Source organism: Equus quagga, chromosome 7, assembly GCF_021613505.1.
Source record: "Equus quagga isolate Etosha38 chromosome 7, UCLA_HA_Equagga_1.0, whole genome shotgun sequence".
NCBI lineage: Eukaryota > Metazoa > Chordata > Mammalia > Perissodactyla > Equidae > Equus > Equus quagga.
In genome coordinates this window covers 33,039,794-33,063,017 of record NC_060273.1, presented here as the reverse complement: position 1 = coordinate 33,063,017, position 23,224 = coordinate 33,039,794, and the positions used below count along the sequence as shown (strand labels likewise).

The following is a 23,224-nucleotide window of genomic DNA, read 5'->3' as shown; positions in this document are numbered from 1 at the left end:
AATCCATCCATCGATCTGTCCATCCATCCATTGATCTGTCCATCCATCCCTAATCCGTCCATCCATCCATCCATCCATCCATCCTTCTATCCATCCCTACTCTATCTATCCATCCATCCATCCACCCATCCATCCATCCTTCCGCCCATCCATCCATCCCTACTCTATCCATCCATCCATCCATCCTTCCATCCTTCCACCCCTAATCCATCCATCCATCCATCCAGACAGCCATCCATCTATCCATCCAGACATCTATCTACCTATCTACTTATTTATCTATGAAGCCCTTTCCTGTCTACCTACTTACTCACCTACCCATCCATCTGATTCCACAGTCAATAAATTGAAAACGTATTGGAAAATATGGCCGTTGTCCTGTGGGCAGTGGGAGAGCCAATGAAAAAATTTAATTGATCATGAAAAGTTGAAAATTCTACTTTTCATGATCAATTAAATTTTCAGATTGTGGCATCTGTAAAACCGAGGTGCATCGATGACGTCTTCGGGGAGTTGTGGGCATCAGCACACAGCCCCCCTGCTGCCAGAAAGCTCTTTGGGCCCTACAATAGTTGAGTCCATATGTTTTCCCTCCACCTACTTCCTTTATCCTGGGCAGCCCTGTGCTGAGTTAAAGGTCAGGGTTCCTAGGGAGTGAGGGGAGGATGGGTGCTGGGTGATGACTGTGCTCTTGCCACACAGAGAATGCTGGAACAGTGGGATACTGAAGCTGGCATTGCCTCATAACCCCCTACCCCTTCCCCAGCTCCCTCTCCAGCCTGTGGCTTCCCTCCCAGCCCCTGAGCATGCCTCCTCCTTCCTGCCACCGGGCTTTTCCTGAAGCCCTTCCAGCCTCCAGAAATTGCCTCTCCTGTCTTGAGTGCCTCTGACCATCGTGTCTCTGGGATCCCAGCTTTCCTTCGGGAGAAAAGAGCCTTTTCTCCTGCCAACAGCCACATCATGGCAGAGGACTGGCCTTCTGTTGTTTAAATCTTTATGTGATAAAAGCATTAGCATCATGACAATAAAAGAATTTCCTCCAACTTTTTATTTTGAGAAATTTGAAATTTAACATAGAAAAATTGCAAGAAAAGTTCAATGAACACCCAAGTGTCATTTACTTAGAGTCACTGGGTATTAACATTTTGCGGTGTTTGCTGTATCAGTTTCTCTTCCTTTGAACCTTTCGAGGATAAGTTGCAGATGTTCCCCCGCGACACGCCGCCACTCCCAGGGACCCGGCGCTCCATGCGATGCTGTGATCTAGTCTCTGTCTTCCCCCGCTGCCCCTACAAGAGTTTTTAAGAAGAATGTCTTCTAAAATGAATCCTGCCGCCTCGCCACAAAAATTTGCATTTCATTTTTGTGCATTTACATGTCTTCTTCCATCCACACGCATACTGTGACCTTATGGTGAATTGTATATTCTCTTTTTCACTTAATATTACACGGCAGACATTTCCCACGTCGTTATACAATTTAAAAACTTATTTTTAGTTCCACAAGTAAAACTTGAATATAATCTCATAAAAATTCAAACAACAGGTGAATTGAAAATCTCCTGCCCAATCTTAAAAATCGTAAAATAGGGGGGCAAAGTCCTCTGTGACCGGCACCCCCAAATCCATCCCTCTCTCCTTTTTTTTTCAGGCCTCGTCCTGTGCGTTTACCATGGATCTGTGGTCGACATTCAGGTTCATTCCTGTTACTGTTTTTGTTGGCTCTGTGTCACTTTTAGTCACCAGGCCAGTTAGCATCTCGGCCCTTTGATGAGCCTGACTCAGTGCTTCTCAGACCAGGCCCCAGCCCCAGAGATAACAGTTTCTTTGATCTGGGATGCGGCCTGGGCACAGGCATGTGTAAAATCTTCCCGGGTGAGTCCTTTTCTTAGCATTTTTTAAAAATGAGGTGAAATTGACATGCACGCAATTAACCATTTAAAAGTGAACACTTCAAGGGCATTCAGTACGTTGACAGTGTTACGCAAACACCACCTCTTTCTAGTTCCCAAACATATTCCATATTCTCTCATGGTACCTGTAGGCTAGGCAATGTTATCTCCATTTACCCACAAGGAAACTGCAGCCCAGAGATGTTAAGTAATTTCCCCTAGGTCACACAGCACCCCAGTGACTATGTAGGGATTTTCCACCCACTGTGCCTAGCTACAGGAGAGAGCTCCTGCTTGCTACAGGAGAGAGCTCCTGCTTCCTCCAGTTCATGATGGAAATTCAACCTTCTGTCTTTGTCTCCCTGCCAGCATCGAGCTCCGGATCCTGGCTCAGTTTGGGAGCCCTCCACATGGAGTTGCCCTCCCTGCCCCTATCAGATGCTGTGGCCACATGGTCACCCAAGCAGCAAGGGCTGGCCACAGAATGGGGATTCTGTTCTCCAGACAGGAGAGAAGGCCCCTTTCCCTCGTTTAGTTAAACCAGCGACGACCTGCTAGAAATGTCAACTCTTCTAAGAGAAATTTCCCACAATCTCGAAGGCCGCCCTTCTGACTGCCAGCTCTGTTCTAGAACATTCTAAAATATATCTGTGCATTTCATCTGTTAAAAATGACTCCTTTGTCCCTGGACCGGGGAACGGGTAAACACACCATTCTGCATCCAGGCGATGGACCAGTTCTCCACAATAAAAAGGAAGAGCCATCGATACACACAACAGCGTGAATGATTCTCAGATGCGAAGTACGCCAAACTCAAAAGGCTGTACGGAAAAAAAAAAAAAAAAAGGAGGACGGAAATGTTGAGAACAATTGCCAAGACTGGTACTGTTACATTTAGGAGGGCCCAGTTTTTTCTTGTATGAGACACGTTTGTCTTAGTACCTTTTGAATGGAAAATCAGTAAATCCCTGTTTTACATTCAAAGCACAATTTCTTTTCCCGTAAGAATGTGCTTTGACTTTGTACAGTGAGTTCTGTTGGGGACTCCTGGAGGACTCCAGTTATGGGACATTCGGCACGAGGCAAAGCTAGCGGGACAGAGCAGAGTTGTTCTTCTGGCCTGGGGAAAGGGATGGGGTCCCAGGGATGTGAGGGCGTTTTGGGGGGTGATAGATGTGTCATTTATCTTGATCGTGGTGTAGCAGTTACACGACTCCCTCCATTTGCTAAAAACCATAAAACCGTGTAGCAAAAAAAGCAAATTTTACTGTGTCAATTAAAAGGTAAATGAAAACACCAATGAAACAATTAAATTCATTGTCCTCTTAAAATGCCTGCTTAGAAGTTTATGAAGAAAAGAACGAGGCCACAAAGAGTTAAAGAAAAAGGTCTTGATTCCGGAGGGCTGTGGGAACCCTCTTTCTTGGGCTGCTGGCCCTGGCCCCAGCCCCGTGGCCCGGCCTCTCTTTCTCTCCGCCTGCCTTTCTCTCGCACCGGCTTTCAATAGCAGCGGCTCGAGTGGGAGACAACAAGAGTTTTGTGGGGCTCAGAAATAAATAAATAACTGCCCAGGCCTGGGTCGCCATGGCAACCGTGACATCACCCTTGAAGCCAGGAGTCGGGAGGCGGGGCTGGCACCATGGGTGGCTTGTTGGAGTTTGTTAAGGGAGCAGAAGGAGTGAGGGCGGCCAGGCGGCGCCTGGTCGTGGCTGGAGGAGCACTCCCTCGGCTGCAGACTGGGTTTGCCACCTTGGAGAATGGCGCGAGCTGCGTCCCCAGCCCAGTTGGAGGGAGCGTAAACTGGCGCAGCCTCCCTGGGGGCTTTGGGGCAGAATCTATCAAAATGAACACGGTGTGCACCTGTGTTCGTGTCTCCAGGGCTGCAGGAACAAGTGGCCACAGAGCATGTGGCTGAGAAAACAGGAATGTGTTCTCTCATGGTTTTGGCAGCCAGAAGTCCAAGATCCAGGTGTCGGCAGGGGTGGATCCTTCTGGAAGTTCTGAGGGAGAGTCTGTCCCAGGCCTCTCTCCCAGCTTCTGGTGGTTTTGGCGAGTCTTGGTGCTCCTTGGCTTGTGGACACATCACTCCAATCTCTGCCTCCTTCTACTCTCTGTGTCCCACCTTCTCTAAGGACCAGTTGCATTAGGTTAGGGGCTCCCCACCCCCAGTAGGACCTCATCTGCACTCATTGCATCTGCAACAACTACGTAAGGACACATTTGGAGGTGCTTGGGGTTAGGACTTCGACCCATGTTGGGGGGACATATAACACTATTTTTGTTATTGTCACATGCTGTTTAATAAGCCGCTCTTGGCCACCGACAGCTTCCTCCTGGGCCACTCGCGAAGGTGGGCAGATGGGCTAGGTGTTTGGGGCTCCTGGGGAGGCTGTACTTCTGTGGGGTCCCCACCCTCAGGGGCGGGTCCTCCACTTTCTCTGGGACCGTAAGCTCAGTGGTTCGTCTGCCCCTGCCCGGGTGTCCAGACCCTGTGGGAGATGCAGTGCTGACGTCTGGCTGGCTCGGCTCAGAAGCCCTGTCCTGGGACTTGCTGCCAGAAGCCCTTAGTCTTCTCATCTATTTAATGGGCTCAGCGTGACCCTGGCCTTGCCGTGGTGGAGTGACTGCTGGCTGCAGGCAGAGAGCAGCTTCCAAGCAGGTGGTGGGGAGCAGACTTGGACCCCCAGACTCGTCCAGGTGCCAAGGGGCCAGTAGAGGAAAAGCAGAGCCCAGGAGTCCTGGGGCACGTGGCACTGTCACCTGGAGGATGTCCCCATGCTCCAGCCTTTGCTCCTTCCTGCCCTGCATGCGCCAGGCTGCTGGCAAAGCGCCCTGGGCTCTCCTTGTCTGTTCGCGCCGGCCTCTGTGCCACGAGCACCCTTTCCACTCCTGCCTTTTCCTTCACCTGGTAAACTCTTCATTTCCTCCTTCAGCATCCATTTGCTGGGTACCTGCTGTGGTGCCAGGAGCTCTGCCAGGCCCCCGGGTGTCGTGGTCAGCCTGTGCCCCGGGAACCCACAGACACAGTGTGGGCCTTGCCCCCAGGGAGCCCTCCCTCTGCTCTCTGATCTTCCTCTGAGCTCCGAGAGCACCCACCTCCACACCCTTGCCGGCACAAAGTGGGTGCTCAGCAGGTGTTCCCTGGGAGGATGAGAGGCACTTATCACATTGTCTTGGGATTTCTGCTTGCATCCGATGTCTTCTGGGCTGTGAGCTCCTCGAGGGTAAGGCCGGGTCATGCCATCCCTCTGTCCCCAGGTCTGAGTGTTGAGCCAGCATACAGAAGGTGTTTAATAAATGCCACATGAACCATACTGGCATAGATCCAGGATATAGAAGGTGCTGATAAATCCTTGGTGAATTGTACCTAGCATGGATCCAGCATACAGAAGGTGCTCAATAAATGCTCCGTGAACTTTATTGGCATGGATTCAACACACAGAAGGTGCTCAATAAATGCTCTGTGCTCTGTCCTGGTGTGGTGTTGGCGTACAGAAAGTGCTCAATAAATTCTTGGTGCACTGTACTAGCATGACATTAGCATACAGAAGGTGCTCAGTAAATGCTCAGTGAGCTGCACCAAGCCTGGCCCCAGCATACAGAAGGTGCTTAATAACTGCTCCGTGGACTATCCTGCATCGAGCCCTTTTGTTCTGAATCACGTGCTCACGTCTCATTTTTGTGGGTCTTCATAGTAATAATTGGGATCTTGGGGGAGAAGTTTCCGGTGTTTCTGTGGAATTTCGCCCCATCTGGTGGCTGTCCCTTGGCAGAGTCCCAGGTGACCTGTCCGCTTGCCTGATTCTGAGCCTGTGTAGGCCGAGGCGGTGGCCCCTGCTGAGCTGGTCCTGCTTGCAGCCGGGTGCCTGCGGATCTCGCTCGAAGCTCTTGGCGGCCACTTTCCCTGCCCTGCCCGGCTTCCCTTCCCAGCTTGACCTCAACACCCCTGCACAGTCCTGTCCTGGGGGCTGTCACTTCCTAACCTCTCTGCTCCGAGGCTCCTCCCCCGTAAAATGGGCCTGGTGAGAGCCCCGTGTGCTTGTGGAGCTCCAGTGTGGAGCAATCGAGAGACGGGAGGGGGCGAGGCTTGGAAGATTCCGGAAAGACACCAGAACATCAGGAATGTTTGTTATGAAGATAAAGTCACCTGGCAATTCCACGTTGGCAGTTCTATGCTGCCAGAAGCGAGTACAGATGTTCACCGAAGATGTTCACCGGTTTGTAGGCCCAAACTGGAACGTCCACCTCCAGTAGATTGAGTGCATAGATGGTGGTATGTTTGCCCAGGGGAATACTATACTGCCATGAAAACAACTAGTTGCTGCATCCAACATGAGTGGATTGCGCCAAAGTCACGTTGAGCCAAGGAAACCAGACACAGAAGGTTTTGTGCTGTGTGACCCCATTGATAAGAAGTTCAAGAACAGGCCAAACCAGTGGACGATGAGAGTGTCAGGGGTGGTGTCCTTGGGGGAAAGATCCCCCCTGGGAAGGGGTGTCAGGGCATTTCCTGGGGGCAGGAAATGAGCTCTGGCTGCTCCTGGGTGGTGGGTACATGGGCGCGTGCGTGCGTGGAGAAATTTAGCAAGTTGGACCCTCGGGGAGCTGTACTGTGTGTCAGTTATACGTAAAGAAAGGAAAAAATAGGAAATGCAGAGAAAGCTGTGTCTCAGTTTTTAGCAAAGTTTTTTTTAACAAGCCCCACATTGGGGATTAGACACAAAATATTGCATAGTCGAAAAAACATGTAATAGAAAGGGAGGGAGAGGGAGGGAGGTAGACAGGGATAGGGGTGGTGGGGAGGAGGCGAGGAGGGGACCCTCTCTTCCGGCCGGTAGGGGCCGAGGTCTTCAGGCCTCCTGGGAATTCTGCGACCACAGCTGCTCCCGGCTTCCCGGCCGAGCTGCCAGGAATCGTGCCTCTTGTTCCAGGTTCATGAACCACCGAGTCCCCGCCCACAAGAGGTACCAGCCCACGGAGTATGAACATGCCGCCAACTGTGCCACCCATGCTGTGAGTCGGCTTTGGGGGGCTGAGAGCTGACGGGGGGACACTTCCAGGTTGGGGGGAGGTAGCCTGTCCCCCACTGGAGAGATTCAACATCTCCCTCCCATGGCGATGTCCCAGGTGGGCTTTGATCCCCTTTGAGCATCTCACGAAAGGTCTAGACGTCCGTTGTCCGGTTCAGTGGCCACTGGCCCCGTGTGGCTGTTGAGCGCTTGTCACGTGGCTCGTCTGAATTGAGATGTGTTCTGAGTGTAAAGTACACGCCAGCTTTGAAGACTGAGCATGAAAAGAGGAAAGCAAAAAGTCTCCTGAATAATTTTTTATATTAATGACTTGTTGAAATGATCATATCTTGGATATACGGGGCTGAACAAAAAATATGATGAAAGTTAATTTCATCTATATATTTTTCCTTTTTTAAACGCGGCTGCTTTCAAATCTAAAATTTCCTGTGCAAGGCGAGTTATATTTCTATGGGCCGGTGCTGCATAGACCCCGCCCTCCAGAAAAAGTGCTCCCCACGCGCAGAATTGGGCAGACACTTGCAGGGACCCCCTGCCCGCAGTGTTTTGGAGAGTTCTGAGACCCCTCAGAGGAAACGATGGATAAACCAAGATTTGAAGAGTGGGGGCTTTTCAGGCAGACATAGTGGGGAGGGAGCCACGTGTGCAACAACGCAGAGACATGAAGCACACTGCGTGCCAGGGGACCCCGGGATAGGGGGTACAGTGGACTCGGAGTGTGGGGGCAGTGAGCAGTGACGCTCCTTGAAGGCAGGGGTCTTGGCTTCCTGTCTTAGACATTTCCACCATCGAGGGAAGTTCTGTCAGACAGCGCAGGTCTAGGACATTTTAATAGCCACACGAAATTCTGTTGCACAGCCTGGTTCTGGGACAATGGTGGGGAGTTTGCTCAGGGATGCTTGGGGGCTCTGTCCTTCCCTGGACGCCACCCCGAAGGCTGGCCCTGGAGCACTTGTCCCCCGCCCTCCCCGCTTCCAGCTCTGGATCATTCCCAGCATCCTCGGCAGCTCCAACCTCTACTTCCTGTCGGACGATGACTGGGAGACCATTTCTGCCTGGATCTACGGCCTCGGGCTCTGCGGGCTCTTTGTGGTGTCCACCGTGTTCCACACAATCTCCTGGAAGAAGAGCCACCTCAGGTACGTCTGCCCAACCCGTGGGAGGGGGCACGTGCCGGGCGGGGTGACGGGGGGCCAGGACCCCCAGCGGGCCAAGGGCTGTGGCAGGACGCAGGGTTGGCCATGGGCGTCAGGCCCAGAGTGGATGTTCCTTGCGCTGTCTTTGCCGGGGGCCGGTCAGGGTTGAATCCCACCTGGGCTGACCACCTCACACGCACTGGCCTCCTCTGCTGACCTCTGAGAGGCACAAAGAACGAGAACCCGGCTCCCAGGGCTGCTGGGAGGGACCATCACCACCATCATCCTAATGGCTCCTTCCGGGCGCCGCCCAGCTTCGGGGCACTCTGCAGATGTCCTTCCCGACCTTCTCAAGAACTCTGCAATGCAGGTGTTGGAATCCCAGACTCTCCTTTTGATTTGTTTTGTTTTTAATTTTTAAGAAAATTGCGGTAAATACGCATAACCTAAAATTGACGGTCTGAACCATTTTAAGTGTGGGAGTCTAGTGGCCTTGAGCACATTCACATTGTCGTGCAGGCATCACCATCATCCATCTCCAGAACTTTCCATCTTCCCAAACTGAAACTCTGCCCCCACTAAACACTCGCTTCCCACCCCTCCCCCAGTCCTGGCCGCCACCCTTCTACTTTCTCTCTCCGTGAATCTGGCTATTCCAGGGACCTCATCGAAGTGGACTCACACAGTATTTGTCCTTTTGTCACTGGCTTGTTTCACTTAGCATCATGTCCTCAGGGTTTGTCCGTGTTGGAGCAGGTGTCAGAACTCTGAGTAACATCCCGTTGCGTGTCTGGACGCATTTTGTCCGCGCATCGGTCGATGGACGCTCGGGCTGCTTCCACCCTGTGTACCGGCTTCTTTCGCTGAGTGTGCTACCCCCGGCTCTTCCACGTTGCAGCCGGTATAATCCCCGTTCTGTGGATGATGACGCTGAAGCTCAGAAGGTGGCGGGCCTTGCTTAAGGTCGCAGAGCTGGTCGTGTCCAAGCCAGTGCTGATTTCAGGAGGCCAGGGTCCCCCGCAAAGCGAGGGGATGCCCTAGCCCATTGCAGCAGCTGCAGGGGCCACTCACCCCCATGCCAGTGCCCCCCTCGCCCCCAGAAGCCCAGGACTGTGCTGTGTCCTACCCCGCTCCTGTCTCTGTTCTTCCCCTCTCTGTGGGTCCCTGTTGAGCACCATTGTATGCGTTTCCTGGAGCTGCTATAACAAATTACTGTAAATTGGGTGGCGTAAAACAGCGGAATTTATTCTCTAATAGTTTAGAAGGCCAGAAGTCCAAGGTCAAGGTGTCAGTGGGCCTTGCGCCCTCCAAAGTCTCTACGGGAGAACGCTTCCAGCTTGTAGAAGCTCCCAGTCTTCCTTGGCTCGTGGTTGCATCACTCCTATCTCTGCCTCTGTCTTCACACGGCCTTCCCGCCTGTGTGTCTCTGCGTCTGAATCTCCCTCTCTTTTTTCTCCTAAACACACCTTTGGCATCCTCATCTGTGACACAGTGGATGAAAATATCGGTACCGGCCTCCTAGGTGGGATTAAAGAGCTCGCGCTCGTAAAGAGCTTAGAAGAGTGCCCTGATGCTGGGACGTGCTCGGTACACGTCGGCTGTTTCTATTACTTTTATTTCTAGGAAGACGTGCAGTTAAACCATACGTAGTATCACCGGTCAAATTTATGGAGGGCTGTGGTTGGCTAGATGGAACCACAGTTTGTATGAGTTACCTGTTGCTGGGTAACAAATTACCCTAAATCATAGTGGTTTAAAATAACAATAAACACCCCCCCCCCATCCTCTCTTAAAGTTTCAGCAAGTCAGGAATTCAGGAGCTTACCTGTGTGGTTCTGGTTCACTGTCTCTGATGTAGTCAACACGCTGGCCTGGGGCCGCCGCCATCTGAAGGCTTGACTGGGGCTGGAGAGGCCACTTCCAAGTTGGCTCCCTTACGTGATTGGCAAGTTGGCGCTGGATGTTTGGGGATGCTCAGTCCTTCCCACGTGGAACTCTCCACAGCCATGTGATGGCTTGTTCCCCCCAAAGTTAGGGATCCGAGAGAACAAGGCAGAGGCTGTAATATTTTGGTGATCTGGCCTCAGAAACCACACGCCATCATTTCTGCATCTCCTATTGGCTACACGCATTTGCCTTATTCTTTGTGGGAGGGGGCTACACACGGGTGCAAATACCAGAAGGTGGGGCCCCTTGGGCGCCATTTTGGAGGATGGCTACCACACAGGTCCAATGTATTGAAGGCTAGAGTTTGCTGTTCAAGGTGAGGTCATAACAAAAACGGCTAACGTTTATTGAGCACTTCTTGGATGCACTGTGCTAAGTACCACCTCACTTAATCCTCACAGCAACCCCGTGATGGGTTGCTGATATCCACCCCACTTCACAGATGAGGGAACTGAGACCCGGGGAGGGTAAGTAACTTGTTCAAGGTCATAGTCCCTTAATGGTAGGGTTGGGATTCGAACCCAGGCCTCCTGGCTCCAGAGCCTGGACCTGAACCAGAATACCAGAACCCAGAGGGTCCTCCGGGGCCACACAGCTTTGTTTGTGCTTTTATTTATTTATCTTTAACCATAGAATTCTTTCATCATTTGAAATCCTTTTTTTTTTTTTTTTGTGGTGAGGAAGATTGGCCCTGAGCCAACATCTGTGCCAGTCGTCCTCTATTTTGTATGTGGGACACCATGACGGCATGGCTTGATGAGCGGTGTGTGGGTCTGAACCCACAAACCCTGGGCCGCCGCTGAAGCAGAGCACAAAAACTTAACCACTACGCTACCGTACCGGCCCTGAAACTTTTTGAGAAGCCCAGTCTATGAAACAGAAATGCAGAGCGGCTCTGATTAAAGAAGGGGAGGATGCTGTCAGACTTTCACCTTTCCGGGAGAGGAGGGTCCTCAGCGCGACCCCGAGGGGTCTCTGTTCAACCCCTAGGGTGATGGGGAGCCTGGTTTGAAAGTCACTGCTCTGGTCCCTCACAGATGGGGAGACTGAGGCCCGTGGCTGGACAGAGGCGAGTCAGCCCGAGCCCAGGCCCTCCCCGTGTGGGAAAGCGCGTCGGGCCGGGCCCGGGCGCGGCTCCGCGGCCCTAACCGCCCTTCTCTGCCCCAGGATGGTGGAACACTGCCTGCACATGGTCGACCGCATGGTCATCTATTTCTTCATCGCCGCCTCCTACGCGCCCTGGTGAGTACCTCCGTGGCCGCCCGCCCGGCAGCGGCCGCTTCCTCTCTTTGCTTTGTTTGACTTTCTTTTTGTGTCTGGCTGGTGAGTGTGGAGACTCAGCGCAAAAGAGTGTAGGTCAAAGTCGGCCCCCTGCCCGTCCGCCTTCCTAGAAGCAACTGCTTAGTCCCGGTTTCTCGTGCATCCTGCCAGAGTGACTTTATGCACAAAAGAGCGAGCGTGTGTAACTGTGTGTGCAAACTTGTATAGATACGTGTGTGTCCATGCACATACATAGCTGTATGCTTACATATTAGTAAGTGTATATTTATACTTATGCTTTCCTCTGACTTTTGATACAAACGGGAGGATGGTACCCACCGCTCTGTAATTTGCTCCTGCTCTCGCAGTGCCGTAGCTGGGGACGTCTCTCCGTATCAGTGCCTGGAAGATTTCCCTGCTATTTTTCTCACGGCAGCATAATATTCTCTGGCCGTCCTGCTGTTTGTGGATCTTTACGAGGTTGGGACAGCCCCTTCTGTTGCTCTAACGACAGCCCCGCAGGGAATACCCTTGTGTGGGTCGCGTTTGGCACACGTGCGTGGGTGCGTGGCTTGAATCAGAGGCACTTGCTTAGAGGCGACCTTTTTCGACTCCAGAAACGGCAGCTCCAGGTGGTCGGGCCTGATCTTTGGGGGAGAAGCATCGGGAGTTCAAGCCTGGGAGGCTGCGAGCTCCTGCGAGGGGAAAAGGACCATCCCGCTCACATTTGTTGACCGCGTTCTCCATGGCCGGGCCGTGCAGGGGGTCGGGGCGCTGAGGTTCTGCTCAGTACAGGTGGTCGGTGACAGGACAGCGATGATGGTGAGGCGGGCCTGTGAACACGCTGCCGTGGCAGCTCAGAGGAGGCTCTGCCCTGGCCTGGGGGCCTCAGGAGGGCTTCCTGGAGATGTGTCACTCTGAGACTCCGGACGTTGGCGTCTGAGGAGGGGGAGCCACAGAAAGCTTTGTTGCTCCATCTTGCCCAGGGGGTTTCTGTTTTTGGCTGTCATAAATGGGGCATTCTCTTTCAGTATTTCAGCTAATAAGTGCGTTTTGTGTGTCTACGCTAAGGCAATTGCTTTGTAAACGTTCTATAAGGTCCCACACCTGAAGCACACGCACCGTCATGAAGGTACATCTCAGAGCCTTTCACACATGGCAGCCAGATCCCAGATGGAGAAACAGGATACATCCGGCCCTTCGTCCCCGTCTCCTGTCACCATCCCCCCGAGATACCCACAGTCTGAATTATCCACAGTAATTCGCCTGATTTCTTAGTTCATGTTAATGGAATCCTCATCCTTTCGGACTTTACCTGTTTCACTCAACGTGGCGTCTGGTGACTCGTGGAGTCCTTGTGCAGGAGTCGGCCGTCCATTCTCCTCGCAGACCCTATCCTGGGAGAATACGCCACAGGTGTCCACACTCCTGTGGCAGGCCTTGGCATGGTTTCCTCTCCTCTGGACCCTCCTGTGCAGGTGTGGGGGTGAATGGAGCACAGGTGGGTCTGCACTCAGCAGTGGATGGGGGTTTGAAGCGGGATATTGACGTGGTTCTAGTTTGCAGACTGAAGTGTGGCTGCCTTGGGAGCAGGGAGGTGCAGAGGAGGCAGGTACAAGCAGCCCGGAGAGAAACGGGGGTGGTCTGGAACCCCGTAGTGGCCGTGGAGGTTGAGGGGAGCAGACGGATGGACGCCCATCCACGCAGACACTTCTTGTCGGCCCCGTCGGCCCCAGGCCCCACCTTCAGTTGCTGGGAGCCAGGTCATCTCAGGCTTCTTTTTGGATGTTGCCGAGTGGAGTAGAGCTAACTTTTGTGCTCAACGGCGGTAACTATCCTTGACGGAGAATTCTAGAACAACCCTGTACTGACTTGATGGCCGGGTTCTATTCTTTATCCGGGGCTGTGACTGAGTGAGCACGGGCTCCGTGCCCGCCCCCTGTGGTAGCTGAGGATGTGGCCGTAAACAAAGGCAGGAGCCCTCTCTCCTTAGGGGACTTGGGGTCCCAGAGGGAACCCACATAGTGACTGTCCCAATACTGACACAAAGAGATGAGTTACAATTGTGTTAAGTGCCAGGACGGGGAGGGGTCCAGGTGCCGAGATGTGCCCGGGTTCGCGAGCCGTTTAGGAGGAGGAATTGGCAGAACTTGGGGCTCCCCTGGATTAGGGGGTGAGAGAGAGGCAGAGCTGGTGGTGACCAGTTTCCTGGCTGGACCCCTGGGTGATTGGTGGAGAGGGGACGTGGGACAACGTGGTGTAGAATTATGTGGCGCGTATTTTTCTTGTGTTGCTCTGGTTTTCAAGCTGTGTCCTGCACAGCCTGGAGGTTCCCTGAGGAGCACAGAGCGGCTGGAGGCGTGGAAGGCTGGGCTCCCCTGTTTCTGCTCCAATCAGAAAAAAACCATTTTTTTAATTTCAATTTTTGTTTTTGATAGAGTGGACTTATGTATAAGCGTCCTGCATACAATCTTTATTTAAAGAAAGGGTGTAAAAGATGGTTAAAAGATGGCATAGCAGAAAGAGAATAGATTGTGGGGTCAGACAGCACAAAGTTCTGGTCCTGGGCCAGGCTTTTCGTAGCAGGGTGCCCCGGGGCAATTCCTGGGTCTCTCTGAGCCTCAGTTTCCTGCCCTGTAAAATGGAGACAATGATGGTACACACTCCCGGGAGCTGTCGTGAACAGAGACAAACTAAGGGCACATTGACCAGCACACGGACATCATTCACGTGACTGACGAGGCAGGACCATGTCACCAATGATAGACGAGTGGTAGCCTCCAGTGGGACACAGAATCTTCCATCCCCTACGCTTCAGAAAACAAGCAAAATAAAGTTATAAATATTGAGGAGGGCAAAAGAAAAATCACTGTCCACCCCTTGACCAGGAATAGGACACAGCTCAAGGCCGTGATTTCAGAGTCACAAGGTTCTGGAACAGAGTGGAGCAGCATTGGGGTGTCAGCAGCCACCCCGAGGATTCCCGCCCATAACCCACACCTGCAGAGGGCATGCTGATCTTTCGTCTCTGCCAACTGCAGGACCTGGAGAAGGCTCCTGGGGAAAGTGTGAGAGGAGGGGATGGGCACGGGAGCCAGCTCCAGGGTCACGGGCTGAGCTGCGCAGGCCTGGTGGGTTGGGTCTGTGTTCGCCTCACTAAGCTGGAACCACAGTTTTCAGGCTTCCCTTCCCCGTAGGTTCCAGGTGGGAAGGTGGAAATGAAACAGCGCCTTCTGGTGTGTGGTACTGGGGCTGTTGCTGACACCCACTGTCCCCGGTCTGTTGGCTCCTCTTGACGGCCTGGGACCTCCTCCATCAGCTTCTCTGGGTCTTGGGACGAGTGTGTGTGCAGCTCCACGCTTCCTCTGCAGGCCACCTGTGTCCTCAAGGTTGGCGGTAGCGGGAGACACGTGCAGGTCCAGTTTGTCCTCAGGCTTCCCCACTTCATGTCCCAGCTTTCCTCCCGCCTGCTGGCCCTGCTGACCTGTGGGTGACTTCCAGCCCGTGTGACAAGAGAACGGATATCATCGGACAGGAGCGCAGAGACGAGATGATGAAACAACTGACAGGCATGGAAATGGAGACCGCACACCCGAGGGAACCAGCCCGAGACCAAAGCCACATTCCGATGGAACCGAAAGTCGAATGCGGACATAGATGGAAGACAAGGTGGTTGAGGGGGGACACACGTTTTTTGAAAAGCCCCAAATTAAAGCCATCAGAGAGAAGCTGATCGAAACGAAGGACGGAGACAAAAATCTTCAGGCGTCGAGGTTGGAAGAACAAATCACTTATGGAGGGGAGCGATCGGGCTGCCCCAGATGTGGCCGCAGTGCCGTTCCATGCCGGAACACGGGGGGACACTGCTACACTTTCCAAAGGTGACTTCGGAATAAACTATCCAGCGAGGTTATCGTGTGGACGTGAAGAAACCCATTCTTGTCCGTGAGAACAGTCAGAGAGCACAGCTCCCGTGAAGACTTCTCAGAAAAAACTTTTTGGACAACAAAATCTAACCATTTAAGAGAAGGGTTCAAAAAAAAGAACTCGAGAATGGTGGTGAACGTTGACTCCGTTTTTTTAAAAAAAGGACCCGTATTGGGGCTGGCCCCGTGGCCGAGTGGTTAAGTTCGCGCGCTCCGCAGCAGGCGGCCCAGTGTTTCGTTGGTTCGAATCCTGGGCGCGGACATGGCACTGCTCATCAGACCACGCTGAGGCAGCGTCCCACATGCCACAACTAGAAGGACCCACAACGAAGAATATACAACTATGTACCGGGGGGCTTTGGGGAGAAAAAGGAAATAATAAAATCTTTAAAAAAAAAAAAAAAAAAGGACCTGTATTAAACAGCTGTGTGAATTACGGTTATGGATCAGAGCGCGAATGTTGCAGACCTCGAGAGGGACATCCTGGTGGCGGCTGTCTCTTAGTATCGCTAAGAAAGACGGGGTGGTCGGTGGAGGGAGCGCGAGATGCTGACACTCTTGTCTTTTGAGGCGGGAGTCCATCGATGGAGCTTCGCCGCTGTTACAATGGCTACCTGTAAGCTGAAAAAGCAACTGCCTGATGCTTTTCATAATTTATCTCAACTTCAGAGTCAAAAGTGAGTTTTATGGGGAAGAAATATTCTTTTGAAGTTCAGCAATTTTTTTTCCATTTTCTTCTGTTAAAGTCAGGTTAAAATTAAATGTAATACTTTTAATAAAAAAATGACGTATCATTTGATTCTCGCTCTTTTTCCCTTTCCTCCGTCCCATCCTGTCCTTCTGTCCATCCCTCTCCCTGTCTATCCCCCTTCACCCTCATCCTTCTGCTATTTTTGTGTCTGTTTGAAAAGATCTCTGGAATGGTCTTCACTGATGGTTCTTTTGGGGAATGTGGCAGGTTATTATTTTTTCCTTTTAAACTTTTCAATATTACCTAACTTCTTTATGACAGTTGGACACTGAGCAGGTCACTTTAAAAAAAATTTTTTTTTTGAGGAAGATTAGCCCTGAGCTAACATCTGCCGCCAATCCTCCTCTTTTTGCTGAGGAAGACTGAGCGCACATCCGTGCCCATCTTCCTCTACTTTATATGTGGGACGCCTGCCACAGCATGGCTTGCCAAGCGGTGCCCTGTCCACACCCGGGATCTGAACCGGCGAACCCTGGGCCACCAAAGCAGAATGTGCACACTTAACCACTGCACCACCGGGCCGGCCCCTCACTTTTTTTTTGGGGGGAGGGCCAGAAGTTTTATGTAAGGTGTTCTCATTCAAGAAATTTATTCCAGAAAAAAAGTGCAAGGACCTCTGTCCCCAACTGCCACCACCAACTGTCCTTTTCTAGAGGAAGCCATCATTACCCCTTTGGAAGGCGTTCAGATCTGTTTCTGCGCGATTCCCTGTCTCTCTTCATATGTACAAAGATTATAGTCATGTCGTTCTCGACCCGCTCCCCCCGCCCCCAGCAGCAAGGTCTCGGAGATCTCTCCGTGTCGGTGCAAACAGAGCACTCTCAGATTTTCCAAATTGCTATGAATAGTCCACAGGTTGCTACATCAGCCAGGGTGTAGTCAGGAGACAGAAACCGTACAATGATTTGACCGCAGGAAATGTAGTAGAAAGGATTGTTAGGGGGGCACTGAAGTAATGGAGAGCTGACTACTGAGAGTTAAAGACGATTCTGGGAATCCGTTAGTGGCAGATTTAAGAGACAAGCACCACCAACCCCCCTCCGCCCCGGGTGGAGACCCCGCCTCATCGGAAAGGGCATGGCCTTGGCGCACTGGATGGCAGAGAAGTTGCTGAGGGGTCTGTGGGTAGGGCTTGCCCTCTGGGATGCTGGAGGAGGCCACCCCGGGAGAGGTGCCGAGCTACGGTGCTTTCTGCATGCCGGGGAGCTGCTGGTTGCTGGGGGCTCCTGGAACCAGCGCTTGGAGAGGTCCCTCTGCAGGAACCCTGGGCATTTCTGTGCAGCTGAGTTGTGTAGACAGCTACACAGGAGGAGGGTCAGCTTGCTGCACAGGAATCCCCATGGGGAGCCCCAGTGTGCATGTGTGTGGGGCCGAGGAGAGGGTGCAGGAGCCTGGCTGAGGCCTAGGCTGCACTGGCTGGGGCCCGAGGCTGTGCTGCTATTATCGAAGTCAACAGCTAGAGAAAACACGCTGAGGCCAAATCCTGGAGAAAGCTGTGCCCTGCAGGCACCTCGCCTGGAGAAGCAGCCTGGGTCAAGCAGGGGAGAGAAAAGCCACTCTCAGTCCCCAGGAGACTCCAATTTTTTTTTTCTTTTGCTGAGGAAGATTGGCCCTGAGCTAACATCTGTGGCAGTCTTCCTCTATTTTGTATGTGGGTTGCTGCCACAGCATGGCTGAATGAGTGGTGTGTAGGTCCGATCCCGGGATCCGAACCCATGAACCCAGGCTGCTGAAGCAGAGCCCACGAACTTAACCACTGTGCCACCAGGCTGGCCCCCCAACAGGTGTTACCCATTTACACTCCTATCAGTTTGAGATGTCCTTTCGCTTCACGCTTAGACATGATCAGTTTTGCTAATTTTCCCTTAATAATTGCTTATTATTTCTGCCCTTCTTTCTGTCTCTCCCTGCGTCTTCCCGTGAGAGCCCATCTCATTTTTGAAGCCGCAAGGGGAAGGGCTTCTCTGGGGTCAGTTTTCCTGTGATGGGCCGGCCATCGAGGTCTAGGTCCCCGTGGGCCCCCTCAGGCTGTGTCCTCGGCTCTCTCTCCCAGGCTGAACCTTCGGGAGCTGGGCCCCTGGGCCTCCCACATGCGCTGGCTGGTGTGGATCATGGCCTCTGTCGGCACTGTCTACGTCTTCTTCTTCCACGAGCGGTAAGCCAGGGCTGGGGGGCTCAGGCGGGCGGGGGGCCCCTTGATGCTCCAGAGGAGATGAGGCCCCAGGATGACCCCAGAAGTATGAGGGCACAGCTCCACCTGGGATCCTTGTCTTCAGGCCCATGGATGGCCACCAGGTCCACAGCCCATAGGGTCAATCTGAAAAGTTTGAGAAAGACCTGGTAGGTTCCTAGCCCCACTGAACTGTGCCACAGGTTACTGTCGTCCCAAAGCTGTGTTAGCAGATAACGGGGAGAGGCTCTGAGCGATCCAGACCCCGTCCACCTCCATCTTACTGAGTGACAAGATGGGAATAATTAAGTGGGGAAAGAAACTGAGCTATAGAAGCGAAAGGGAGTGACAGACTCCTGGAATCTCCAGGGATGGCAAACAGGTGTCAGTTGACACAGCCACTCAGATCCACTGATAGTGGCTGCCTGGGGCCCGTGGGAAATGGTGCTGGGATCGAATAGTAATGTCTGCCCTGGGGTTGGGAGTGGGCAGTGCCCATATGCAAGCTATACCCGGCCTTGCCATCCCGGCATGTCATTTCACGGGTGTGGAAACCGAGTCTCGGAGAGGGAAAGAGACCTGCCCAAGGTCGCCCAACTCTGCCAGCTCCTTTTGGGTGTATCTGGGTGAAATGTGGGGCCAGGAGTGCCGGGCAGAGGATGGAGTCCCTTCTTCTCACTCTTCCGGTCAGGGTGTCCCCTCCTACGCTGGTCCTCACGGGGAGGCCGTCCTGAGGCCACGATGGCTTGTCTTCCTGCCAGGTACAAGCTGGTGGAGCTGCTCTGCTATATCGTTATGGGCTTTTTCCCCGCCCTTGTCATCCTTTCCATGGTAAGTCCTGCTCACCCAGCGTGGGGCCTCACATCTGGCTTGAGGGGACCCAGAGCGACTCTCGAGGTCGTCAAGTCGAACCGTGTCCTCTGGCAGACGGGGAAACTGAGGCCCAGGGCCAGTGTGGCTTGCCTACAGGGACGGTGGATCGGGCAGGTTAATCCTGAGGGCTTGGCCACCAGGCCCTCCAACTCCCACTCACTGCTACCTTCAGGGAGTTCATTGCCCTCTGCACGTCCATCCGTTTCCCCGTCTGCTTGAGGATTATGAATAAGAAAACCCACGGAAAGGGCTCAGCACAGCATCTGGGACACTGTAAGAGCCCAGTCGCTGAATTTAGTCTCGGCTGATGACATTAACTGATGATGGAGGCAGACCCGGACTCCGGGCTCTGACTGCCCCGTCTTGTATCCTTGGAGATGAATGTGGCCACCATTTCACGAATGAGGATGCTCAGGCTCGGAGAGGGGAAGCGGCCGGCCGAGGACATGCAGTCAGGATTCGGCCCCATGCCCTGACGGTGATTATTGGGATCTTTGAGCTGCTCTGCCTTGCCTCGTGCATGATAGAGCCCTGCAGACAGAGGGAAGAGAAGCAGCCGGCATGGCCATGCGTGGATCACCTCTCCTCTCTGAGCCTCAGTTGCCCCATCTGTCCAGTGGGCACAGTAAACTCAGCCTGCCCACCTCCCTAGGCCAGATAGCGATTTGTTACTTTACAATTGGCAGATGTTAAAATTTTATGTAGTCAAATCTAACAAGTTTTTTTTTTCTTAATTTTATGGCTTTTACCTTAAGTGTTATGATTAGGAAAGCCTTTCCATTCCCAAGGTTATATGAATATCTACCTATATTTTCTCCTCTTTCTTTTATGGTTTAATTTTTAATTTTTTTTTTTTAAAGATTTTATTTTTTTCTCCTTTTTCTCCCCAAAGCCCCCCGGTACATAGTTGTATATTTTGTTGTGGGTCCTTCTAGTTGTGGCATGTGGGACGCTGCCTCAGTGTGGTCTGATGAGCAGTGCCATGTCCGCGCCCAGGATTCGAACCAACGAAACACTGGGCCGCCTGCAGCGGAGCGCGCGAACTCAACCACTCGGCCACGGGGCCAGCCCCTAATTTTTAATTTTTAACACTTTATTCTCGCTGTAGTTTCTTTTACATATGTATGTTCTTCTTTCTTCCCCAAATGATAGCCAGTTATTTCATTTAGCTACCTTTTTTTTTTTTTTTGAGGAAGATTAGCTCTGAGCTAACATCTGCTGCCAGTCCTCCTCTTTTTGCTGAGGAAAACTGGCCCTGGGCTAACATCTACTTATATGTGGGACGCCTACCACAGCATGGCTTGCCAAGCAGTGCCGTGTCTGCACCCGGGATCTGAACCGGTGAACCCCGGGCCGCTGAAGCGGAATGTGCGAACTTAACCGCTGCGCCACGGGGCCGGCCCCTTAGCTCCCATTTTTAAATATTCCTTTAATCGTATGTTAAAGTCGTATATATACATGGGTCTGTTTCTGAGATTTCCATTCCGTTTTTATACTAGTACCAAACCTTTTCACTTGTTGTAGCTTTGATTGCATTTTAATACTCGACAGTGAAGTCTTGGCCTGTTATTTTTCCCACTCAACATTTTTCTATGATTTGTACTCATTTTTACAGGTTACGTATTTCCCCCAAGTTTATTTTTATTTAAAAATGTGTATTTAAGTTATATCTATTAAATTATATAATATCCATCAAATTATGTATTATATATATTTAATTACATATATACACTTATGTGTATAGTAAGTGTATATTTCAGTACATACTTACTGCAAAAAATAAGTCCCGTCTGAAAACGTATAGAGGACCTGGGGTCCCCCGACTTCCTCCCCGACACGGTAGCCCAGCTGCAGCCACCATTCACAGTTTGTTGAGCATCTTTTCCATTTTTTCCTCTTCTTTATTTTATTTTATTTTATTGAGGTCATAATAGTTTATAACATTGTGAAATTTTGGTTGTACATTATTATTTGTCAGTCACCATATATACGTGCCCCTTTACCCCTTTCACCCACCCCCCAACCCCCTTCCCCTCTGATAACCACTAATCTGTTCTCTTTGTCCATGTGTTTGTTTATCTTCCACATATGAGTGAAATCATGTGCTGTTTGTCTTTCTCTGTCTGGCCTATTTTGCGTAACATCATACCCTCAAGGTCCATCCATGTGGTTGTGAATGGGACCATTTTGTCTTTTTTACGGCTGAGTAGTATTCCACTGTGCATACATATATATATACCACATCTTCTTTATCCAATCTTCAGTCCATGGGCACTTGGGTTGCTTCCACATCTTGGCTATTGTGGATAATGCTGCGATGAACACAGGGGTGCATAAATCTCTTTGAATTGTTGATTTCATGTTCTTTGGATAAATACCCAGTAGTGGGATAGCTGGGCCGTATGGTATTTCTATTTTTAATTTTTCGAGCAATCGCCGTACTGTTTTCCTCCTTATGACGTGCCAGTCTAGGTGGATACGCAGACATATATTGGCTTGTTTGTTTTCCTTTGACAAACCCGAGATCACCCCGTGCGTCCTGTTCTGCAGCATGCTCTTCTCGCTTAGCAGGATGCTGAGGGCGTGTTTCCGTGACTGTCACGTAGGGTAACACCTGCCTCGAGGCTGTTGTGAGGCTGGCGTCCGATGAGTCATGTGAGGCCCTCACTACAGACCTGGCACGTGGTAAGTGCTAGGAAGTATGACGTATTACTAATCTCATTCAATTATAGGACTCCTGAGAACTGAGTGAATAAATTATTGTACATCTGTACAATGGAATACTATGCAGCTGTTCAAAAGGCGGGCGGAGAGCTCTGGTTCCTGTGCACACGTACACGTCTGTGAGTGCATGTTGTAGGTTGTACGTGTGAAGACGGTTTCTGGAAGGATGCTGCAAGATGCTGTTAATGGTGGTCACCTGGAGGCAGTGGGCCCGGGTAGGCCGGTTCCTCATACTCCTCCATCCCTCCCACTCTCCTTGAGTCCCTTTAACCGAAACCACCCCCAGTGTCGAGAGGGCTCATCTCTGAGGGCCAGGACTACAACATTTTTGTTGTTGTTTTCTCTAAAATTTTTTGCCATGGGCGTGCATTACTCTTTTTTATGGTGATAGAATATACATAAAATTGACCATTTTAACCATTTTTAAATGTCCAGTCCTTCCATGTTGTTGTGCAGCCAACTCCAGAACTTTTCCATCTTCCCAAACTGGAACCCTGTCCCCATTAAACACTAACACCCCCGCCCCCGGTGCCCATCCTTCTACTTTCTGTCCTTATGAATTTGATCCGCATAGAAACAGAAGCATACGTTATTTGTCCTCCTGTGACTGGCTTCTTTCACTTAGCGTGCTATTCTCAAGTTTCATCCATGTTGTGTGTGTCAGGATTTCCTTCCTTTTTAAGGCTGAATAATATTCCACAGTATGAAATAACACGAATAACACTGTGTTTATCTATCCATCCGCCGATGGACCCTGGGGCTGCTTCCACCTTCGGCTCTTGTGAATGATGCTGCTGGAACCTGGCTGTATAAGCATCTGCTCGAGTCTTTGCTTTTCCTTCTTTGGGGTGTACCAGATGTACTCATTTTTAGAAAAGATAAAAAGCTATCAAATGTTCTTTCAGATTTTGATGGAAGTGCGTTACATTTGCGAATTAATTTGGGGAGAATTGACGATAGTGTGGAGACGCCCCACCCGGGAATCCGGGCTGGCTCGCCATCCACGTGTCCTTTCGTTTCGGGGGGCGGGGGAATGGTTGGGTGCTCCCGGCCTTGCTGGCTGCCCCTCTGACCTGTGCCCCACCCTTGTCCTTGCTGACAGCCCAACACCGAGGGCCTCTGGGAGCTGGTGACCGGAGGGGCTTTCTACTGCTTGGGCATGGTGTTCTTCAAGAGTGACGGGAGGATCCCCTTTGCCCACGCCATCTGGCATCTCTTTGTGGCATTTGGTGCTGGTACCCACTACTATGCCATTTGGAGGTATCTCTACCTGCCCAGCACCCTGCAGGCCAAGGTGTCCAAATGAGGTGGCCCAGACTACACGGGACATTTGGCCTTTTGGAGCAGAGCATCACGGGAAGTGTTTCTGCGAACTTTAGCCCAGAGCACAGCGCCCAGCCCGTCTGCCCGCCCAGGGGTAGAGCTTTTGATGGGTCCGAGGTTATTTCTGGTGACAGCCAGACCCTCCCTCGGGTCCCAGGTGAGAAAGAAAGCATTTAGTCATTTTTACAGAGGA

At 51.7% G+C, this 23,224-nt stretch overlaps 1 protein-coding gene across 1 annotated transcript in view; it reads left to right on the top strand.

Annotated features, from left to right (window-relative positions):
• The window catches only part of MMD2 (monocyte to macrophage differentiation associated 2), a 48,450-nt gene extending 25,436 nt beyond the window's left edge, over window positions 1-23,014 (top strand). Inside the window, exons 4-9 of the mRNA XM_046666522.1 lie at window positions 6,823-6,904; window positions 7,900-8,060; window positions 11,172-11,246; window positions 17,995-18,096; window positions 18,873-18,942; window positions 22,811-23,014. Coding sequence (XP_046522478.1) covers window positions 6,823-6,904; window positions 7,900-8,060; window positions 11,172-11,246; window positions 17,995-18,096; window positions 18,873-18,942; window positions 22,811-23,014 — 694 coding nt within the window. The remainder of the gene's footprint in view (window positions 1-6,822; window positions 6,905-7,899; window positions 8,061-11,171; window positions 11,247-17,994; window positions 18,097-18,872; window positions 18,943-22,810) is intronic.
• Window positions 23,015-23,224: the final 210 nt, after the last annotated feature.